Source organism: Ranitomeya variabilis, chromosome 2 (assembly GCF_051348905.1).
Source record: "Ranitomeya variabilis isolate aRanVar5 chromosome 2, aRanVar5.hap1, whole genome shotgun sequence".
Taxonomy (NCBI): domain Eukaryota; kingdom Metazoa; phylum Chordata; class Amphibia; order Anura; family Dendrobatidae; genus Ranitomeya; species Ranitomeya variabilis.
In genome coordinates, this window is record NC_135233.1 from 431,878,562 (window position 1) to 431,902,928 (window position 24,367).

General features: G+C 46.1%; 1 protein-coding gene across 1 annotated transcript in view; it reads right to left on the reverse strand.

Annotated features, from left to right (window-relative positions):
• Positions 1–227: 227 nt before the first annotated feature.
• Positions 228–24,367, reverse strand: part of ELF5 (E74 like ETS transcription factor 5) — a 29,315-nt gene continuing 5,175 nt past the window's right edge. Inside the window, exons 2-7 of the mRNA XM_077287004.1 lie at positions 11,462–11,579; positions 5,708–5,941; positions 5,428–5,481; positions 5,259–5,327; positions 2,896–3,091; positions 228–1,987 (exon numbers count right to left, since the gene is read on the reverse strand). Coding sequence (XP_077143119.1) covers positions 1,888–1,987; positions 2,896–3,091; positions 5,259–5,327; positions 5,428–5,481; positions 5,708–5,941; positions 11,462–11,576 — 768 coding nt within the window. The 5' untranslated portion in view covers positions 11,577–11,579 and the 3' untranslated portion in view covers positions 228–1,887. The remainder of the gene's footprint in view (positions 1,988–2,895; positions 3,092–5,258; positions 5,328–5,427; positions 5,482–5,707; positions 5,942–11,461; positions 11,580–24,367) is intronic.

Sequence of the window (24,367 nt, forward strand, 5' to 3'; positions counted from 1 at the left end):
AGAGAGGTGGCGCTGCTTTAATAATTCACAAGAAAGCAGCCATGTTTTTCTAATTCTGTACAATCCCTTTAAGGTGTGATTTAAATGATCAGTGAAGTCCAAGGCACCAGAACAGATTTACATAAAGACTCCGGAGATCTAAATCTGGTTCTGGGATCTGGTCAAAGTGAGGAATGATATAAATGTAGAGTGCGGGGGGATATGGGTGATGGATACCTTCGGTTCTCTTTACAGGGGGGATATGGATGGTGGATATCTATCTCTTAAAGGGGTTCTCTTTACAGGGGGGATATGGGTGGTGGATATCACCTCTTAAAGGGGTTCTCTTTACAGGGGTGATATGTCTGGTGGATATCTTCATTTCTTAAAGGGGTTCTCTTTACAGGGGGATATGGATAGTGGATATCTTCATCTCTTAAAGGGGTTCTCTTTACAGGGGGGATATGGATGGTGGATATCTTCATTTCCTAAAGGGGTTCTCTTTCAGGGGGATATGGATAGCGGATATCTTCATCTCTTAAAGGGGTTCTCTTTACAGGGGTGATATGTCTGGTGGATATCTTCATTTCTTAAAGGGGTTCTCTTTACAGGGGGATATGGATAGTGAGTATCTTAATCTCTTAAAGGGGTTCTCTTTACAGGGGGATATGGGTGGTGGATATCATCTCTTAAAGGGGTTCTCTTTACAGGGGTGATATGTCTGGTGGATATCTTCATTTCTTAAAGGGGTTCTCTTTACAGCGGGATATGGATAGCGGATATCTTCATCTCTTAAAGGGGTTCTCTTTACAGGGGGGATATGGATGGTGGATATCTTCATTTCCTAAAGGGGTTCTCTTTACAGGGGGATATGGATAGTGGATATCTTCATCTCTTAAAGGGGTTCTCTTTACAGGGGTGATATGTCTGGTGGATATCTTCATTTCTTAAAGGGGTTCTCTTTACAGGGGGATATGGATAGTGAGTATCTTAATCTCTTAAAGGGGTTCTCTTTACAGGGGGATATGGGTGGTGGATATCATCTCTTAAAGGGGTTCTCTTTACAGGGGTGATATGTCTGGTGGATATCTTCATTTCTTAAAGGGGTTCTCTTTACAGGGGTGATATGTCTGGTGGATATCTTCATTTCTTAAAGGGCTTCTCTTTACAGGGGAAAAATGGATTGTGGATATCTTCATCTCTTAAAGGTTTTCTCCTATTAAAGGGGTTCTCCCATAAATGATGCAACCAGTTCTGCTCCCTTGTTTCCAGTGGATCGGCAGCCATACGTGTGCGGTCAGTCTCCGATACAGCGAATGAGAGATTCTAGGATAGAAGAGCGAGCGCCCCGATGTTCACCACCTGCTGCGCTGGCGACTGACCGCTCGCCTGTGGCCGCTTCTCCTCCGGAGATAGGATTCTACATTCTAGGGATTGGTGGGGTCTCTGCCCATGGCTGGCCAGATACTCATTGGTCTGTCCAATCGGTATAATATAAAGTGGGTCTATAATAGGAAGAGAGAGATGGGAAAAATCGATTCGTGAAAAATGAAATTCGGATTTCACAGAATCCACATTTTCCTTCACTCGATTTGCTCAAATCCAGAAAACTTATGGCCGAGAAGGGGTAAGATATAATAAAAGCTTGTGATCCAATATAAATGGCGTCCAGGACAATAGTGTGAGCCCCGTGGTCACGCCCGGGGGTGCAGCGATGGAGCAGATTTGGGGCCATCATTCTTGTGCTCTGATGATTTGAGTAATCGGGTTAATACTGACGACTCCTCTTCTGTGATGAGTTCAAGTTCTGCCGGAAGAGAAGAGACGATTCCTCCTCTGCCGGTAAAGTAGAGAGTTGATTCATGGAATCTACACGATTTGCCCCTCGGCGACCAATGGACGGATCGGTCAGTACGCTGCGGCGCGGTGCCACCCATAGGCGTTCTTGCCAAACTTGTAGACCAGTCGCCTATCTACTCGCTCTAGGATCCCGGTCTTGTAGTAATGCCTGCGAAGAGAGGACACATTAAGGACTTCTGCTGTGTACCGCCATACAGTGCACTAACACCAAGCAGGGACTACTCTTAATACGGTTCTCAAAAAACAGCGTCATATATCGTAGGACCAAATAATACTTCCATATAGATGCATAAATAACCCCGCTATACAGAGCAGAAAAAACTAATATGCTGCACAGTGAGTAACTAGTGAGCCGCACACACCTTAAAGGGATTGTCCAGAACATACAACAGAATATATTCTAAAATAATAAAACTTATCTGTCCGATCCCCGCATTGTTACAAAGACACCTCTTGTGTGATCCCCGCTGATCCTGCAGAGATGACGCCACATCCATCAGTCACGAGACCGCTGCACAAAGTGCCACCGCCGAAGCTAGTGATTGGCTGCCATAGTCACGTGACTGATGGACGTGACATCATCAGCAATGTTTTTTGTAATGGGTTGGGGTCAGTTCCTCAGGGATGACATCATATCCATCAGTCACATACACACTGCAGGCAATCACCCATCATCATCATCAGTGAGACTTGCATGTGGTCGCCTGTCACAGTCACATGACTGATGGACCTGATGTCATCGGTACACGAAAATCGGGTGACGTTTGGAAAATCCCTTAAATACCACCACATTGTGCTCAAGTAACGCTATAGATAGTAATCTACAATGTATAAACAATGCTGCTATACAAGCAATAATAAAAGTAAGCATTGGCTGCTGATGGGTCCTGGGCACAGGTCGCCCTCGCCTAAGGCGGCTGAGTGTCGCAGCGTCAATGCAAAAATATGATTGAATCTTTGGGGCAATGGCGGCCTTCTATGGAAAAGCATATAGTAGGTGACTACCTCAAGGCACGAGAAGGGGATGACGGGGGTCCATAAAACACCAGCACCCACCTCAACGCCCTGCTAAGCTTCTCGTAGTTCATCCTGTCGTTGCGCTTCCTCTGACCCCACATACGAGCGAGAGCCTCAGACTTCACCACACGGAAAATTCCCTGCTCCCGGTCCTCCCAGTCCAAGATGCCATTGTTTTCCTCGGGTGACAGGAGTAGATCGCGGAGGAATTCCCACAAGTGAGAACTGTGCATGCCTGGAACGTAGAAGGAACATGCAACCTCCATCATGGTGATGGCCACTAAACACGGTGTCAGGACTCTGAACATTTTGTATTACCTTTTTGTGCATTACTGCCCTTTTCCAAGATGGCGTCTTTGGTCTCATGTGCACTGTGTCTTCCTGCTATAAAACTCCACCCCAGCCTTCAGTCTGTGCTAGAGTATTCTGCCTTGCATCCAGCTCCTGACCTCTGGTGACTCCCTGGCTATATACCTGCTCCTGTGAACATGTGTGGTTATCCTGCTACTCTGCTCTGAGTTCCTGCTGCATACACCAGTTCCAGTAATCCTCCTTCATCTGCTGCTCGTGTTTACTTCCATCTGCATTTGCTGGACATGTAAGCTGTTTCTGCTTTGCAAGAACCTGAGACTATTACCCTGACCTCCCTGGTTGAGCTAAGATATTATTTGAACTGCCTTATAAGCATATCTATCTGTGTTTTGGACTAAGACAAGGATTTATTCGTGTCAAGTATCCTCAAGAATAATTGTGCTTCATAAACTTTCTGCGTGATTGCATTTTCCTCTGAAGTTTCCTATAGACTGCTGAGCTGCGTTTAATATTTACACCAAGTATTGTGGACTTGAGTTTCTCTCTGCACCTGTTTGAATCACCGTGTGATAATATAGACTTTACCACTTATAAAACTGTGTCCTGTAGTTGTCTTGTTCCACGCAAAGAGTCTCCTGAGTTATCCCCTATAATTATTACACACGGTGCCACCTTCAAGGGGCCATGGTGCGACGGTGAGCGACAGGTGCTGAGCTAGAGCCGCAATACCAGACACAGCCACAGTGCGGCGCTCTGCTGGTAAACGATGAAGTGAGCACTCGCCAAAGCCCCAAAGAGCACATGATTGGCGCGGTGCCATCAGCCATCACGTCACGATCGGTAATAACTCCTTCGCCTGAGACTAATTTTTACTTTTGTTCCCCCCATGTTCCAAGAGCCTTAATATTTGTATTTTTCCATTGTCATAACCTTTTTTGCGAGACGACTTGTAGTTATGAATGGCGACACTTATTTTTTTTTAATATAATGTCTTGAAAAACTGAAAATAACATTAAAAAAAATGGAATAGTGGAAAAAAAACTATTTCATCGTCTTTTTTTGCGTTTTGCTTTTACAGCAGTCATTATGTGAAACGAAACGGCGATAAACTTCGATAGGTTTTTTTAATTTTACCAATTAAAAAATGTGGAACTTTTTCTGAGACTCTTAACTTTTTTTCCCATCGATGGATCTGTGTGACGGCTCGCTCGGTCTTTGTGGGCCCGGCTGTTATTTATACTGGGGTCATTTTAGGGCATGTACAAAGTTTTCATCACTTTTTCTTGCATTTAAAGGTAATTTTGGTATTTAAATTTTTTTTATGATGTTTAAATAATTTTTTTTAGAACTGTAATTTTTATAAAATTTTACAAATTTTTAACAATAAAACCCCCCCCACAAAATATTCAGATTTTAATAAGAAAAATAGACTAAGAAAAGAATCAATGAGGATTTAAGTGATGGAAAAAATTTCCCCCTAGTGGCATCAAAACATATTACAGTTTTTTTTAAAATTTTGATACATTGGAGATATGCAGAAGTGATGATACCGAATTTGTTTCTTTTTTATTTGGTAAGGGGGTTGATTTAATTTTTGCTATTATGCTTTTTTTTTTAAATTTAAATATTTTTTTTTAACTATTTCAGTCCTGCGACTTGTACTATATGATACTTTAGTTCTGCAGCATTCTTGGCTGCTAAAAATCAGCATCAGTCGGAGTGTAAACAAGGAGGAGATGGGGTCCTTCAATAGGAAATGGAGGGTAATGGATGCCCAAATCGGCGAATCACAGGGATTACACCACCGAAATGCCGCTGTCACAAATTGACAGTGGTGTTTAAGTGGTTAATCAGCAGCGATTAGAGCTGACTCCGATCACTGCTGTCAGAGGCAGGTGCTGGTTGTATGACAGCTCAGCTCATCTTGCTCCATACACCTGCAAACCACGCGCGCTTTACACCTACGGCGGATATTAGGAAAGGGTTAACCACGTATCCTCAGGACAGGACATGGATACCTGCCTCATGTAAGACCCTTTCATGTTTTTTAGGCTGAGCAGATGTGAGCGGAGATCGGCGCTCAGTCTTACCGGGACGGTGCTGGGTGGGAGCTCGGAGTCTTTTCACCTGTTCTGATTTTCCGTAAACTTTATCTTCACCTGTTTGGAAAAGTTACATCCAGTTACCGATTTATTCATACATTCCCCTGAGGAATAACAGAGGAGCCTCCCGATGCAGAGCTCCAGAGAGATGACTTACGGGCAGCGCTCTGCGACGGCGGCGTCTCCTCTGTATTAGCGGGAGGTGAGATTCCTGGGGCAGAGAACATAAGGAGATATGTCACACAGGCTTATACCTTTATTTTATATGCTTGTCTGTTATAAACTAGCACCAAAACCCGCACCAAAATCCGCACCAAAATCCACACGGTTTGGCTCCGATTTTCAGCTGTGAATTTCCATGCAGAATCCGGCACATTATCCTGACCTGCGTGTCATGGGGTTGTGGTATAAGCGCCGGACCCCCTAACCCATCTTACCATGTGTTCGGACTTCTTGCAGAAGGCTGTAGAGAAAGTGTCCGCAGGCTCCCGCAGCCTCTGTGAAGTCTTCTTTGCTCATGTTGCAGAGCTCCAGGCCGGACACATTGAACTGGGAGAAGGGGATGCAGGTGGCATCCAGCTTGTGCTTGTCACAGCAGTACTGGAGCCATTCACACACATGGTGCTTGCCCCAATGCTCTGGGGGTATGGACGACCAATGGGAAAGGACATCTGACAAAAAAGAAAGGTAAGTCATGATCATGGTGACTGGACTTTCCAAAATAGGAGGAGTGCTTCCCTTGGCAGAGTTCTCTTCTGTGGTACTGATTGATCAACTTACGGGTATAAAATGATTAGAGTTTGTGGACATTTCCTTAGAGAAGACTTTGCCATAAATATATATATATATTTTTCCCTGGTGTAAATGCCGCTGTTCTCCTGAATCCGGCGATGTTTTATTTTTCTTCCTGCTCCTCTCCACTCCCGAGATATGGCCTCCTCTTCTCTATATATAATTCTAGCCTTGTTAGCCAAGTGGGTGTGTTCTGTCACGTTTCTTGTAAACCACACCCACTTGCTAACAAGACTAGATTTATATATAGGAAAGAGGAGGCCATATCTCAGGAGCAGGAAGAAAAGTAAAACATCAGATTCAATACAGTCCCAACAAAGTAATGGCCACCCAAGATAAGAAAAAAAGGCTGGATGTATGTAAACCCTGCCCAAAAGTGTTGGTCCCTAAGGGACATTCCCAGGCAAGATTCAACATCCCTTCTACCCAACTCTAAAGTCAGTAATATATGGACGTTTGGGGTACGCCACAGTTGTACTTACAGTTGTGGCTCATAGAGGGGGTTTCGGTGTGAAGGACCCCATTCTATGACCTCTATGTGATGTAACGGGGTAACAGAATAGAAAACAACCCCTTTAATTCTGATCTTCTGTGAGCAATCACTTTATGTTAAAAGTTAAGCTGATCACTGTGATCGCAGTGATCAGCTGTAATACGTTGAGGAATCTGCAGTGACACCACAGGTGGAATGTAGTATTACACCAACCCTAAAAAATGCAATAGGCTGCCTGTGGAATGTGAGGACATGCCGGGTCCTCCAGAGTGAGGGAGGCTCTATGGGGGGAGCATTAGGTACTGTTTTTGTGGCCCTATCGTAGAGGCTTCTCTGGAGTTGGCACATGAACAGATATTTCCACCGCTCTGCGTGTATCTCAGCCTCACACCGTCTTGCTTGGACCTGCCTTACTCATTTGCATTCGGTATAAGGGAAATCTCCGAGCGCAGATATAACTTTGCAAGTACAGGCAACAAAGTGATTAACGCAGCAAAGCTTTGATGCCGATGACGGAGCAGCAATTAGAGATGTGTGATAATAATGGGAAAGAAATATTTATTTCCATTGTGTTCCTGGTAACAGAACATCGGCAAACGATGGCTCATCCATTATTACCATAAAGTATGATGCTGCCAGAAAGTCGAGCGCTGCCGAAACTTTCTCAAAGGGATTCGATAAGTTGGACTTACAATTTTTTTTCTTGGGATAAGCGATGTCAGATAGATCTGACTCTTATAAAAAATGACCAATGGGAATGATATCGGGGTGAATGGTGTCAGCCGACAATTGTCTAAGGTCTACGGCAAATTTTTTCTATCCAAAAGGATAATATAAGTTTATAATTGCTCCAGTGAAAAAAAAAAAAGTGCAAGACTATAACTGCAGGTCGGCAACGTTATCCTTAAGAGAAGTTGTCATGGTGGACTGGGTGGGATGGAGAACAAAAGAAGAGCAACTACCGTCTCCGAGTCAGTAGATGGAATAGTCATATCTTCTGCTTCTGATTACATCTGATCAGATGAGAATACGTTGCAGATTTCCTAGAAGGACCTGGAATCTGATCACAATTTGCAAAATCTGCAAATCTGTACCTGTAGGTCCGACCCTTTACCAAGCCTCGCTAATGTTGTAAAGCTTGGTAAATGGTTAGACATTAACTTACATGGTAACTAGTACTAATGAGCAGGGGTGTCCTTCAACTACTGGGATCTCTTAACCCTTAAATGTGAGCGATCACTTACTGGCTGCACAGGGGCTGGTACATGGTGGTGGCACTTTGTGTTGACGCTGGTACTGTGTGGGGGGCCACGAGTTGCCCTGTAACACCCCTCTGGATTGCATAAAACACATACTTGCCAAGTATGCCAGAATGTATGAACAGCTCCCACCCAAAAAAGGGTAGCACTCCGGGACTCCCAGAAGAGTTGTTGGCAACTCCGAGACTCCCAGAACAGTTGCCGGCAACTCCAGGACTCCCAGAAGAGTTGTCAGCAACTCCTGGACTCCCAGAAGAGTTGTCGGCAACTCCAGGACTCCCAGAAGAGTTGTTGGCAACTCCAGGACTCCCAGAAGAGTTGTTGGCAACTCCAGGACTCCCAGAAGAGCTGTCGGCAACTCAAGGACTCCCAGAAGAGTTGGCTGCAACTCCAGGACTCCCAGAAGAGTTGGAGGCAACTCCTCGACTCCCAGAAGAGTTGGCAACTCCTCGACTCCCACAAGAGTTGGCAGCAACTTCGGGACTCCCAGAAGAGTTGGCAGCAACTTCAAGACTCCCAGAAGAGTTGGCGGCAACTTCGGGACTCCCAGAAGAGTTGGTGGCAACTCCGGGACTCCCAGAAGAGTTGGCGGCAACTCTGAGACTCCCAGAAGAGTTGGCGGCAACTGTGGGACTCCCAGAAGAGTTGGCGGCAACTGTGGGACTCCCAGAAGAGTTGGCAGCAACTAATCGAACTCCCAAAAGAGTTGGAGGCAACTCCTCGACTCCCAGAAGAGTTGGCGACAACTCTTCAACTCCCAGAAGAGTTGGCATCAACTTTGGGACTTCCAGAAGATTTGGCGGCAACTCTGGCACTCCCAGAAGAGTTGGTGGCAACTCTGGGACTCCCAGAAGAGATGGTGGCAAGTCCGGGACTCCCAGAAGAGATGGTGGCAAGTCCGGGACTCCCAGAAGAGCTGGCGGAAACTCCGGGACTCACAGAAGAGTTGGCGGCAACTCTCCCATTCCCAGAAGAGTTGGCAGCAACTCCTCCATTTCCAGAAGAGTTGGCAGCAACTCCTTGACTCCCAGAAGTGTTGGCGTCAACTCCTCGACTCCCAGAAGAGATGGTGGCAACTACGGGACTCCCAGAAGCCCAGAAGAGATGGTGACAACTTCGGGACTCCCAGGAGAGTTGACAGCAACTCCGGGACTCCCAGAAAAGCTGGCGGCAACTTCGGGAATCACAGAAGAGTTGGCGGCAACTTCTCCATTCCCAGAAGAGTTGGCAGCAACTCCTCGACTCCCAGAAGAGTTGGCGGCAACTCCTTGACTCCCAGAAGAGATGGTGGCAACTTCAGGACTCCCAGAAGAGATGGTGGCAACTTTGGGACTCCCAGAAGAGTTGGTGGCAATTCCGGGACTCCCAGAAGAGTTGGCCGCTAATCTCCCGAGTGCTGAAAAAGTCTTTTGAAACCTCCTTCAAGAGACGGAAAATGGGAGAGTGGAAACGCATGGCCTGTAAAAAGCAGTATGACTATGCAGACCCACTTCCAAAAGCAGCTAACTGTATAGTGGCGGCACTTTGTGTTTGGCACTATTATGTGTTGCTGACACGGTATAGAGGGAATGGTTGTACTGTATGATTTCTCTGGATCCACACAGCTGGATAACAGATTGAATTACTCAGACTTTTGTTAACCTTTGGCTTTATGTATCTGCATGCTCAGGAGGCTGCGGTATGTGACCAGAGACGATATGGCAGCGCAATGAGTTTATACAACTCCACAACATGGAGCTGCGTCACTGCTGCTGTATGGTGTTTCTGCACAGCACCGTATCACGTCATCTGTCGGAGCATATTTTCCTGTACCGCGGAGTAAATAACACTGCTGTACAGTGATACCGTGCAGTGACAAGAGAGCAGCACAACAATGTCTAATGCCGCCATACTGTGACCAAGTATTAGCTCCGCACATAAATTAGTGTAAAACCGTGCTGCAAAATATCTAAGTAATACCGCTATACAATGAATATCTGGATTCGTGGTGGTCACGAGCCTCATGCACCAGGCAATCTGCGGTGCCCCCTTCAGCAGGGGCAGGTATACAGGACATTTTTCTGGAAGTATTTTCCCAATGAGAGTTTGTTTTCCATTAACCTCCGGTGTTTCTCTAATTAAGTAATTATATTGTAATTATATGTTAATAGGTGAAAAATGAATGCGCCACACTTATTTGCCATCCACTTTTACGAGCTTACATCGATTCTTATCAGATGCACGTCGTGCTCGACGTACGCGACTGTTAGGGATTGATCTAATGACAACACGAACACTAATTACCAGGGCTCCTAATAACGATCCTGATCGCCATGATCCGGTGACCTCACTATTAGCCATGACCTGGGCTACCGTCCAAGATCCCGAGCCTGTGTGATGATGCCAGCTGTGAAAACTCCACGCGGAGCTCCAGCAATGTGCCAATATCCAGAAAACATATAATTAAACCCTGATGATAACAGGTCTGTAAATAGCCTTAGAATAACAATGATGGTTCTGTGGATGAACGCCCTTATAGAGCGGAGTATCTGGACGAGGGACGACTTCAACCTAGACATGGCCCGTAAGTAAAAAAAAAAGAAACATGGACGGGTCAAGGTTTGTGAAAGCCAATAGGTGCAGATACGGCAGTTTCTCCTGGACGTACATCTTCAGGGGTCTCAAATTAGCTCCATGATGGATGTGTAATAGATGAGGGGTTTAGGGCAGATTTTACATCTATGAAGGTAACGTGCCAGGTTTTCCATTCAGCCCTATCGCCCTCGGTGTATAACCTGCAGACCTCCGCCATGCTGTCTGCTTTCCTACCATGTGACAGAGCGGCAGGTGGTGCAGAGCTCACTGATACCAGCGCGGTCCTGTAATAGGAGCCACGGGGGGAACAAGTCCATCCAAGAAATTTTTTTCTTGGATCTTCCCCATCACCTGTGAGTGATATTATTGAGAAGTGGAAGGAACCGCAACAACTCAGCCATGAAGTGGAGACCCCATAACGTTACAGAGCGGGGGGCCGAGTGCTGAGGAGCAGAGGGCAGAAAAGTCACCACTGCTCTGCTGACCCCATAACTGTAGAGTCCAGACCTCCTCTGGTATCAGCACAAACACTGCGTCCCCACCAGGAGCTTCATGGCCGAGCAGCTGCATGCAGCCGTACATCACCAAGCACAATGCCGAGCGTCGGATGGAGTGGGGTAAAGCTGCCATCACTGGACTCTGGAGGAGACGTGTTCTGTGCAGTGACGGATCGCACTTCACTATCTGCGTCTGATGGAGGAGTCTGGGTTTGGTGACCCCAGGAGGACGTTCCCCCCCGACTGCATTGTGCCCCCTGTACAGATGGTGGAGGGGGATAATGCTATGGGATGTTATCAGGGGGCGGCCTCGGACCCTCAGCTCCAGTAATAGGAAATCTTAATCTTCAGCACAAGACATTGTGGACAACTGTAGCTTCAGCTTTGTGGGAACAATTTGGGAAGACCCTTATCTGCCCCCCATGACTGTGCCCGGTGTATGAAGTCCATACAGACATGGAAGGGGAGAACATGACAGACCCCGGCAGACCCTGGAAACACCTATAAAGCATATTGTGAGCCCATGTATTTGGGCCACGCTCTCATTAACAGACCCCTACAATGAAGGCGCCTTACCTGGTGACGGATCTCTGTATGGGGGGTACAGGTCACTGCAGAATAAGTCCGTCCATGAGAAATGAGCTTCGGCATAGGTGGGCATAGCAGGGCTGAGTGTGGAAGAGTCTATCATCCCCTATTAAGTGCAGACATGAAGGTAATTAGTTAATTAGTAACAATCACATAAGATTAGTCCCAAAACATAATAATGAGTCATTAGTAAAACATAAATGTAGCAACATATTAACTCTTTAGTCATCTAAGCCACAAGCGGGGGTGAAACACTGACCATGATGCACGGAGATCCGCGGCCGCGGATCTCATATATGGCTGTCAGGCTGGAGGCTCCGTCTTATAGTTTATCTTTGAGATGTATGGGCATGTTGCAAAAAAAAAAATCAGGAGCAAAAAACTTTGTTGCTTTACGGTGCTGTTTTTGGCGTCAACTTTTTAACTAGAATTTTGCAATATTTGCAAAAAAAATAAATAAAAAGTCACATGAATAAATCCGCCCTTATCTCTACGCGACAAGTTATCGTCTGCAGGCGAAGAAGAGTCAACACTGATGTTCCCCCGTCATGAGCAAACATGGAGGCGTATTATCTCACAGGACATCTCCCAAAGTCGTGCGAAGATGACACAGAGGTGACAGCGCGACTTCTGAGAAGTTGTATAAAAAGGACTGGCCAGATACAGAACAACAAAAATGCCCGGCCGAAACAGCGCCACACTTTACCATAGGCCGTTTCTGGTATTGCAGTGTATCGATTCGATTGATGCTGCAAAACAATTTTCACACAAAACCTTGTAAAAGTTCTGACCCGCAGAATCACGCTACCATGCTGAAAGTTTACAAAAAAAGAAACAGAATTTTAGGGATTTTTTTTCAGTTTTTTTTTTACTACATTATATGGTGTTATTAAAAAACGACAATTGTTCTGCAAAAAAACCTGGAGTTGCAAAAATAAATATATATTTTTTTATGTTTTTTGGAAGAAAGGGAAGGAAAAAAAATTAAAGTGCAAAAATGAAAAATCGTGCGGTCACCGAGAGGGTTAAGGTTATTCCTTCTTATTTCCAGACGTCTTCTGAGTCGGTAAACAAGGGAGTATTTGGGGTAAGGTGACTCCTCAATTACAGGATGATCCTCCCCAACACGCAGAACACAAACATTGTATTGTCCCCACATCAACACGGCTTGTGTCATCATCCCCCGCCCGGTGTCACCGCACCGCGCACCCAAGATGTTTTTCTATCAGGATTATAAACCGTATCACAATGTCCCAGTATTATCCGTAGAGCGCAGGGGGACGCTGCCCAACATACAAATATAGGACTATTTATCCATAAAAAGGCTGCAAAACACAGAAATCTGACATTATAGACACTAGAAGCTAAAAACGAGCCAGAGATCAAAGACGCGGTCAATTCTCTGCGTTTTAATAGATATTTAAGATCATCCTTGTGATCAAAGCGATCGACTGTAAGGTACTCTATTTCCCTGCAGCACTCCCAGGGGAGAAAGGAGGCATTACACATTTCATTACTATCCACTGTGAAATCAACATGTCAGCGCATCAAGTCCTCCAAGAAGATAGATCTTATTAGTGCAGCGCCCCAGAGATCTGGTCATTGCAGTAATGTTGCTCTGCCACTAAGGGGAGTGATGTTACGTCTGATGGCACTAAAGGAGTTCACCTGACCAGGTATCACAGTCACACACTACAGTTCACACTTCAGCCACCAGGGGGAGCAAAGGGTTCTATGTATTAGGCCACTCCTCACAATCTGGTAAAACTGGGGGCTGGATAGGAAGCGAGACAGAAGCTGACTGGGTTGGATCCAGGCAACATCCTGTGGCAGAGGGTGTTGCCGGAGAAGATTCAGGTCGGTCTCTGTCAGGGGTGGGACCCTGGCAGTGACCTAGCGAACAGAACAGAACGTTACGGAGCCGCGCCTGCACTCGAATGCGGCGGCATCTTAAGAAAGGATACGAAGCGAGATATATTGTGGAGAAGTTAGAAACGAGATCGCAGCAAAAAGGAGATAAAGCTAGTAGGAGTCGTGCCCCGAGATCGGCAACATCCTACTGAGGCGCGTAACTGGTGGCCGGAACGCCGAGGAAGTATTGGGCTCCAAGCAGTACTTCAAACAGCGGCAGGACAGTTGATTATAGGTTGGCTGTCTCACCTAAAACACCTAAGCAGACATAGGGGGCAATTGTGGGAGAGGGGCGACGCTAGGGTCCCGGAAGAACTCCAGGCCTACCCGTCATACGGGTGCGTCCTAGCCATATCATCTGGGGGACGGAGAAAGAACATCAGAACAGATACGAGTTGTGAGAAAGAACATCAGAAACAGACACAACAGTTGTGAGGACTATCCCGTGGTGCTCAGCAGGGAAGTACTACAACACACAGGCGCTAGAAGGTAGGCACTGATTTCCACCTGCAAAGGAAACTCTGGATGTGCCTTCGGACCGGCCGGTCTCAGCCAGCCCTGTTAGCAGTGCTCTGGATTGCGGATCCCGAAGCCTTCAGTAAAGAGGTAAAGAGACTGCAACCCTGTGTCCTCGTTATTCATCGCGCCTCGCACCACACACCATCACCTTTCATTGGACGCCCCTTAGCAGGGTCACGGACCGGGTCTAGCCACCGTGACAACCCCAGGACCGAGACTGAGAGGCCCGGTACCGAGTACCCCGCGGCCCTGCGTCTGGGGGCGCTCCAACTTGGCGTCACGAACAGGATCTACTTAAGCCTGAAGAATCAGGTCATGTGTGCCTTGGGACTGTGTCTGAATTGTGCTTGAACTGTTATTTATTGCAAAGACTGTGTATTGCCACTTACCGCCAAAACCGCCGCCATTACAGCGCCAAGGGGAGCACAGGAGGAGAAGAAGAAGGGTGTGGAAGTGGGCGTAGACAAGCTGAAGAGCGCGAAAAACAATGGCCGCCCAGTCTAAATATTTCTGTACCTTGAGGACGTGTCCGTCAGCAGCCGAGATCCGCCTCCTAATCCTCAACGGAGGGCGGAGACAAAGAAAAAGAAACCGCCCACGAAGGAGAGAGCAGGAAAAAGGCCAGGAAGTGACCCACGTGGAGGACGCGATGGCTGACCGCTCAGACCCAGAGTGTGGGGTTGAAGTGGAGAACTCCCCCAGCTACCCGGAGGAGCATAGCGGCTCCGCCTCCACAGCCGATACGGGTCTCCTGCAGCTCGAGATAGAGGACTTAATTGAACAACTCGTCCAACTGCGGGTGGAGATCAAAGCCTCGTACCAGGAGGCGCCGGCGGAGGAACCCCCGACATCGGTTCCTGTGCTGCTGCCGGAGCTCCCGCCGATGTCCCCATCGATACCGCCGCCAGTGGAGCCAGCCGCGATGGAGGAGGTCGCCTCTGCCGGTGAGTCCGCCGACCCTGCCCCACTAGCAGAGGACCTGTTGATAGGCCCCGTTGCAGCTCCCCCTCCCCCTGGGACCTATACACTTCAGCGCCTTGCACCCTGGGATCAGGCCACGGGTATGGAGCACTTCCTGAAAGCCCCAATCTCGCCAATCACCATGCCGGGCGAGGTCTACGCGGAGCGCACCGTGTACCGCTGGGTGAACCCAGGATCTGATTTCATGGGGTTCCCCGGGGTGAAGACGCAGGAAGGGGAGATGGTGGAGGCCCTCAGCTGGGAAGAGTACCAGGTCCAGCTAAACCAACAGTGGGAGAAGAAGGAGAAGGAGTACCAGGCCGGGCGGGAGGCCCATCACCAGCGGGACCTAGCGGTGAAGGACCGGGCCTGCAAGGACCGCACCACCCACTAGGCCCCGCGTCGGCAGGGTATCATCATCGCCTTTAAACTCCGCGGGGGCTGGGGCTTTATTAAGGAGCCGGGCCTGTACGCCGAAGTGTTTGTGAATCGGAGGGATGTAGAGTCCCACCTAAGAGAGGGCCACCCGGATCGGGATGTCTACCCGGAGGATGAAGTCACCTACACCCGGCACTTTGGGGAAAAGGGGTGGTTCGCCCTGAACGTCCGCAAGAGGCGAGACTCCGTGACGCCCCCGATTAAGGTGCCGGTGAAGCTGTCCCCTGTGGCGTAGGCGCCCTCTTGTGACCGGTCTACCATTACCACAAAGACCACGATGGTTACCTCAACCTGCACCGTTGTTAAGACCACCACCTGCACTGTTGCTACCACTGTGGTTAAAGTAAAGTTTTGGCGTGCACTCAGTCAATAGAAGAGTGAGGTGCCGGTGTAAAGGGACAGTCAGTCCCAGACAGTAAATAATAATCGCCGATTACAAGCAAGGCGCAGGAGCGCCGCTTACCCCAGCTACACCAGCAGAGTGACCTCACCTGGCCACTACCAGCAGCATACAGACGGATATATTACAACTAGTGTCACTGGAATTTTTTCCTCTCACTCCTCCACATGCTTTCCACTTATTGAGATAAGCGATTACGTGATAAAGGCTCCGGTGGAGCCGAAACGTTGTATATGATCGCATGAGCTGCTTTATTCTGTTATGCTCTCAGGTTTAGAATAAATTCACATGTTATTTGCACGTTACGCATAATTCATTTCGAGTGTGCGGTGAATTAGATATTTATTTGCTACCATTGTGGTAGTCAGAAGCTTGGCCGCAGTGATGACCAGTACCCAGGTCGTTTCAGGATCTAAGACTGTGGGTACCCAGACCCCTGTCTGGAGCGAGGGAGCTTCTGGTACAACACTTGGTAGCCGCAGGTACCCAGGCGGATGGCCCCGCCCACTGCTGCCTGCAGAGCTATGGCCACCAGAACCAGAGTAGCTCTTAATGCTCTGAAACTGTACATAGCTAACTGTTTGTTTCCCTGCTTTTTGCTGCTAATACCCGACCAGGGTTCTTCGTTTACCCGGGATCCTTATTATTTTCGTTTTTACTTTTGTTTTTATTTTTGCTTTTGTTCATCAATGTTACAAACACTGCCGAATCATGGACGGTGAATGGTTCACAAACTGTATTGTAAATAGTTTGCACCTTCTTAAAGGTGCCTTTTACTGGTTTTACAAAGCGGAGAGCTTTTTGAAGAGACTGTTCCTGAGTACAGCATGGAAGCTCTTGCATTAAACGGACTTGCAGAAAGAAAGAGTCTGCATTACCTCAAAGAGACTTGGTTCCCTCTTAAAGGGAACGTTCACTTGTTGCACTTAAAGTATAATGTTGCCTTAAAGAAAGTAAATAGTAATAATGTTTTACATAGGAGTAATATGTAGTTAGCTAGATAGTTATAGGGAATGTTTAATGATGTTACTAGAGATTGAGGACAGGAAAGAGTTGAAAGCCGAATTTCAATAAAGTAAACCCGTAGGGGTTAGTTAGTGAGTCCTCCTGAGAGCCATAGAGAGATGGCTCAGTGATCCTGTACTAAGAAAAGAGGCAGTAGGCCTGGGCAGATAGACAGGCAGTCCTGCATATGAAAAATCAGAGAGTAAAAAGAAAAATGTTGCAATTAGAAAAGAGAAATAAAGAAAAAGTTAATTTATATTTCAGAGTTTTATAGTAAGCCTTTAGTAGGTTCAGCCTATACGCCCTTAAAGGAAAAGTTAAATTATTGTTCAGAATTTGCACTTAGTAGAATACCCGGCTGGGTAATAGAAGTTATTTATAGTCAGAAAATTAGTATGTTATTTAAAATATTTAAACATGTTTCTGTTTGTAACGTTCAAGAGTCCTCACCTCCCATAAAGGGAAGCACTGTTATATTTACTTGTTCACTGCATTTCAAAATTTTGCATGTCTTTTGCTAACATGTATTGTTGTTCTTCTTCCCAGTCCAGGAGTACTGGATTTAGCCGGGGGGGGGGGGGGGGGGGGGGAGTGCAGCGCCCTAGAGATCTGGTCGTTGCAGTAATGTTGCTCTGCCACTAAGGGGAGTGATGTTACGTCTGATGGCACTAAAGGAGTTCACCTGACCAGGTATCACAGTCACACATTACATTTCACACTTCAGCCACCAGGGGGAGCAAAGGGTTCTATGTATTAGGCCACTCCTCACAATCTGGTAAAACTGGGGGCTGGATAGGAAGTGAGACAGAAGCTGACTGGGTTGGATCCAGGCAACATCCTGTGGCAGAGGGTGTTGCAGGGGAAGATTCAGGGGGGTCTCTGTCAGGGGTGGGACCCTGGCAGTGACCTAGCGAACAGGACAGAACGTTACGGAGCCGCGCCTGCACTCGAATGCGGCGGCATCTTAAGAAAGGACACGAAGAGAGATATATTGTGGAGAAGTGAGAAACGAGATCGCAGCAAAAAGGAGATAACACCAGTAGGAGTCGTGCCCCGAGATCGGCAACATCCTACTGAGGCGCGTGGCCGGAACGCCGAGGAAGTATTGGGCTCCAAGCATTACTTCAAACAGCGGCAGGACAGTTGACTTTAGGTTGGCTGTCTCACCTAAATCACCTAAGCAGACATAGGAGGCAATTGTGGGAGAGGGGCGACGCTAGGGTCCCGGAAGAACTCCAGGCCTACCCCGTCATATGGGTGCGTCCTAGCCATATCATCTGGGGGACAGAGAAGAACATCAGAACAGAAACGAGAGTTGTGAGAAAGAACATCAGAAACAGACACAACAGTTGTGAGGACTATCCCGTGGTGCTCAGCAGGGAGGTACTACAACACACAGGCGCTAGAAGGTAGGCACTGATTTCCACCTGCAAAGGGAACTCTGGATGTGCCTTTGGACCGGCCGGTCTCAGCCAGCCCTGTTAGCAGTGCTCTGGATTGCGGATCCCGAAGCCTTCAGTAAAGAGGTAAAGAGACTGCAACCCTGTGTCCTCGTTATTCATCGCACCTTGCACCACACACCATCACCTTTCATTGGACGCCCCTTAGCAGGGTCACGGACTGGGTCTAGCCACCATGACGACCCCAGGACCGAGACTGAGAGGCCCGGTACCGAGTACCCCGTGGCCCTGCGTCTGGGGGCGCTCCATTAGCTGTTCTCCAGACCGGCTAAAATATGAAGGCGCAGAATTAGTGACCTCAAACAGATCACTTTAATTAAAGGGTTTCTCTAATAAGGTACTTGGATTTTCCAAACCAGATGACCTCTTTGAATCAGATCTACACTTAGATTTGTAAGTTGCCATTCGGGGAGGTTGGGAGTTGTAGTATCTTTTCTACAGGTTGCACAGTGATGGGGATGAATGCAATCAGAGGCCCCAGGCACAGAGGTTATAGCGGAGCCTCTGAACGCCCTTTATGGCCCATGATGAGCAGATCCCGGCCACTGCGCTCACTACCCCTCTGCCTAATATGATCCATATCTGCGCTCCTCATATGATTAGTAAACGTTGTTGCAGTATTGAGCTCACAGACTGGTAAATACATTCCTGTGCTTGTTACTTGTGGTGAAGCTGGAGAATGTATCCAGCTGTGTTTATAGGATATTTAATATCAAACAAATCTGCTGCTGTGGGAAATGTCAGGGGGGAACGTCATTCAATCAGCGCAGAACGATAGTGTGCAAGTTACATTACTTATTCTGGATCCAACCGAGATCTGTCCCATAATATACCCAAGAGCTGCTGGTGCAGTCACTATGTACATACATTACATTACTGATCCTGAGTTACATCCTGTATTATACCCCAGAGCTGCACTCACTATTCTGCTGGTGCAGTCACTGTGTACATACATTACTGATCCTGAGTTACCTCCTGTATTATACTCCAGAGCTGCACTCACTATTCTGCTGGTGCAGTCACTGTGTACATACATTACTGATCCTGAGTTACATCCTGTATTATACCCCAGAGCTGCACTCACTATTCTGCTGGTGCAGTCACTGTGTACATACATTACTGATCCTGAGTTACCTCCTGTATTATACTCCAGAGCTGCACTCACTATTCTGCTGGTGCAGTCACTGTGTACATACATTACTGATCCTGAGTTACCTCCTGTATTATACTCCAGAGCTGCACTCACTATTCTGCTGGTGCAGTCACTGTGTACATACATTACATTACTGATCCTGAGTTACATCCTGTATTATACCCCAGAGCTGCACTCACTATTCTGCTGGTGCAGTCACTGTGTACATACATTACTGATCCTGAGTTACCTCCTGTATTATACTCCAGAGCTGCACTCACTATTCTGCTGGTGCAGTCACTGTGTACATACATTACATTACTGATCCGGAGTTACATCCTGTATTATACCCCAGAGCTGCACTCACTATTCTGCTGGTGCAGTCACTGTGTACATACATTACTGATCCTGAGTTACCTCCTGTATTATACTCCAGAGCTGCACTCACTATTCTGCTGGTGCAGTCACTGTGTACATACATTACTGATCCTGAGTTACCTCCTGTATTATACTCCAGAGCTGCACTCACTATTCTGCTGGTGCAGTCTCTGTGTACATACATTACATTACTGATCCTGAGTTACATCCTGTATTATACTCCAGAGCTGCACTCACTATTCTGCTGGTGCAGTCACTGTGTACATACATTACTGATCCTGATTTACCTCCTGTATTATACTCCAGAGCTGCACTCACTATTCTGCTGGTGCAGTCTCTGTGTACATACATTACATTACTGATCCTGAGTTACATCCTGTATTATACTCCAGAGCTGCACTCACTATTCTGCTGGTGCAGTCACTGTGTACATACATTACATTACTGATCCGGAGTTACATCCTGTATTATACCCCAGAGCTGCACTCACTATTCTGCTGGTGCAGTCACTGTGTACATACATTACTGATCCTGAGTTACCTCCTGTATTATACTCCAGAGCTGCACTCACTATTCTGCTGGTGCAGTCACTGTGTACATACATTACTGATCCTGAGTTACCTCCTGTATTATACTCCAGAGCTGCACTCACTATTCTGCTGGTGCAGTCTCTGTGTACATACATTACATTACTGATCCTGAGTTACATCCTGTATTATACTCCAGAGCTGCACTCACTATTCTGCTGGTGCAGTCACTGTGTACATACATTACATTACTGATCCTGAGTTACCTCCTGTATTATACTCCAGAGCTGCACTCACTATTCTGCTGGTGCAGTCACTGTGTACATACATTACTGATCCTGAGTTACCTCCTGTATTATACTCCAGAGCTGCACTCACTATTCTGCTGGTGCAGTCACTGTGTACATACATTACTGATCCTGAGTTACCTCCTGTATTATACTCCAGAGCTGCACTCACTATTCTGCTGGTGCAGTCTCTGTGTACATACATTACATTACTGATCCTGAGTTACATCCTGTATTATGCTCCAGAGCTGCACTCACTATTCTGCTGGTGCAGTCACTGTGTACATACATTACATTACTGATCCTGAGTTACATCCTGTATTATACCCCAGAGCTGCACTCACTATTCTGCTGGTGCAGTCACTGTGTACATACATTACTGATCCTGAGTTACCTCCTGTATTATACTCCAGAGCTGCACTCACTATTCTGCTGGTGCAGTCACTGTGTACATACATTACTGATCCTGAGTTACCTCCTGTATTATACTCCAGAGCTGCACTCACTATTCTGCTGGTGCAGTCTCTGTGTACATACATTACATTACTGATCCTGAGTTACATCCTGTATTATGCTCCAGAGCTGCACTCACTATTCTGCTGGTGCAGTCACTGTGTACATACATTACATTACTGATCCTGAGTTACATCCTGTATTATACCCCAGAGCTGCACTCACTATTCTGCTGGTGCAGTCACTGTGTACATACATTACATTACTGATCCTGAGTTACATCCTGTATTATACTCCAGAGCTGCACTCACTATTCTGCTGGTGCAGTCACTGTGTACATACGTGTCCTTTTCCTTTTCCACATTCTGTGGCGATGTAACACCTAGTGGTCACATACTGGTACTGCACTGTATTAGAATTCATACCAAAAAGTGGAGAACAGAGTTACAACCACATTTTTCTCTCCTGATTACACAATATGTGATTTATTTCCATTTTTCTCTGCACGATGCCTAATTGTAGCTTCATGTTGTCAGAAGTTTACAGCGACTGATATTTTGTAGCGTTTTCAAAGGCAGTATTGTTTTTCACGCCTTCTAAAAGGTCATTTACCATTGTGCGGTTTTAATCCGGTTTAATGAGGTTGGAGACGCTCGATAACTGGATTTTATCGGCACATTAATAAAATCTAATGACTATTATGGGCTAAATACAAAACCTGCCGAGTACGTCCCACATCTTCTCTTAAGGGGTCGTTCGAGGTCATAAAAACATGGCGGCTTTCATATAGAAACAGTGCAGCTAGGTAATGTGTTCTCCTGGTCACACACAACACCTCTATTTAGGTGCTAATGAGTGAGTAATGATGTACATCACAGTGGCGGCTCCTAATTATGCAGTGTCCCTTTAATTGATGGCTGCATTAAAGGGAGTGTGTCACCTCGAAATGACTTATTGTTTAAATCAGGTTTTTATTCAAAATGCATTTTAAATATAGCTTTTTTTTTAAATGAAACAAAATCTTGCAATTTTCACTCTGGAAACTATTATTAATACAACACTTACACATCCTGTTCTGTACAGATGATTTTTCAGCAGTCTTGGTATCTTTACAGACAGGGTTACAAAAAAGGTAACATCTCTATATACAGCTGATTACACAAGATCCACAATTCAGGATAGGTGATGTCACAGCTCACCTCCTCCTCCTGCACAATGACTGATAATAACACCTCTGTATACAGTAGATAACACAGGATCCACCATTCACAATAGGTGATATCACAGCTCACCTCCTCCTCCTGTACAATGACTGATAACTCCTTTATATACAGTAGGTAACACAGGATCCACCATTCACAATAGGTGATGTCACAGCTCACCTCCTCCTCCTGTACAATGACTGATGACACCTCTATATACAGTAGATAACACAGGAGCCACCATTCACAATAGGTGATGTCACAGCTCACCTCCTCCTTCTGTACAATGACTGATAACACCTCTATATACAGTAGATAACACAGGATCCACTATTTACAATAGGTGATATCACAGCTCACCTCCTCCTCCTGTACAATGACTGATAACTCCTTTATATACAATAGGTAACACAGGATCCACCATTCACAATAGGTGATGTCACAGCTCACCTCCTCCTCCTGTACAATGACTGATAACACTTCTATATACAGTATATAACACAGGATCCACCATTCCCAATAGGTGATGTCACAGCTCACCTCCTCCTCCTGTACAATGATGGTTATCACCTCTATATACAGTAGATAACACAGGAGCCACTATTCACAATAGGTGATGTCACAGCTCACCTCCTCCTCCTCCTGTACAATGACTGATAACCCCTCTATATACAGTAGATAACACAGGATCCACCATTCACAATAGGTGATGTCACAGCTCACCTCCTCCTCCTGTACAATGACTGATGACACCTCTATATACAGTAGATAACACAGGAGCCACCATTTCCAATAGGTGATGTCACAGCTCACCTCCTCCTCCTGTACAATGACTGATGACACCTCTATATACAGTAGATAACACAGGATCCATCATTCACAATAGGTGATGTCACAGCTCACCTCCTCCTCCTGTACAATGACTGATAACACCTCTATATACAGTAGATAACACAGGATCCATCATTCACAATAGGTGATGTCACAGCTCACCTCCTCCTCCTGTACAATGACTGATAACACCTCTATATACAGTAGATTACACAGGATCCATCATTCACAATAGGTGATGTCACAGCTCACCTCCTCCTCCTGTACAATGACTGATAACACCTCTAGATACAGTAGATAACACAGGATCCACTATGCACAATAGATGATATCACAGCTCACCTCCTCCCCCTACCTTTACCATTAACATTCTTGACTCCGAGTCAGTATATTGCTGCTAATTTCCAGGAGAAGAGCAATTTTGGATCTTTGTGTAATATATATATATATATATATATATATATATATATATATATATATATATATACTAATATAAAATAATACAAAATACATAAACTGCAAAAAACCCTTTAACTTAAAAACCTGGTTTCAATGACAGTCCAGATGATTTTTCAGCAGTCTTGGTATCTTTACAGACAGGGTTACAAAAAAGGTAACATCTCTATATACAGCTGATTACACAAGATCCACAATTCAGGATAGGTGATGTCACAGCTCACCTCCTCCTCCTGCACAATGACTGATAATAACACTATTGTAAATAGTGGATCCTGTGTTATCTTGAATCCTGCGCTGTTACTGTAGACAAGAGTTGAGTTGATCGAGGGTCTGTGCACACGCTAAGTACTTGCTGCAGACATTTCTGCATCAGAAACATGTTTCTTTGCAGGAAAAGCACTGTGTTAAAAATGTGCATTTTTTAGCTTATGTTTTTGATATTTTTTTTATGCGTTATGGTTAAAAAATGTTCCAAAAATGCTGAAAGAATTGATGATCTGCAGATAAGTGATAAAAAGCAACATGTGCATGAGACTTGAGAACTCTCATTTACTTTCCTTGGGCAGCAAAATGCTGCCTTTTTTTGCAGCATAAAAAAACTAGGCAAAAACGCGACGTGTGAACGTACCCCAATTCTTCACAGGATTGATAGTGTACGGAACAATAGCAAAGCAAAAAAAGACAAAACGGAACGTTCCTGAATTCTTGTTTAATTCTCCAAACAGTGAAGTCTAGCAACGTTTCGGCTCACGCACCCTTCATCAGGCTGGGAATAGATCTGTATGAGATCTGCGTCTTGGAGGGAAAAGGAAGTATCCTGTTTATGAAGGGGGCCGACTGGGGGTGTAGATGGAAATTAGGATTCCCCGCGGGAGAGCAGACGCAGTGGTGCAAGGAGCAGCTGATGCAGAGGTGGACATCCAACAACAGAC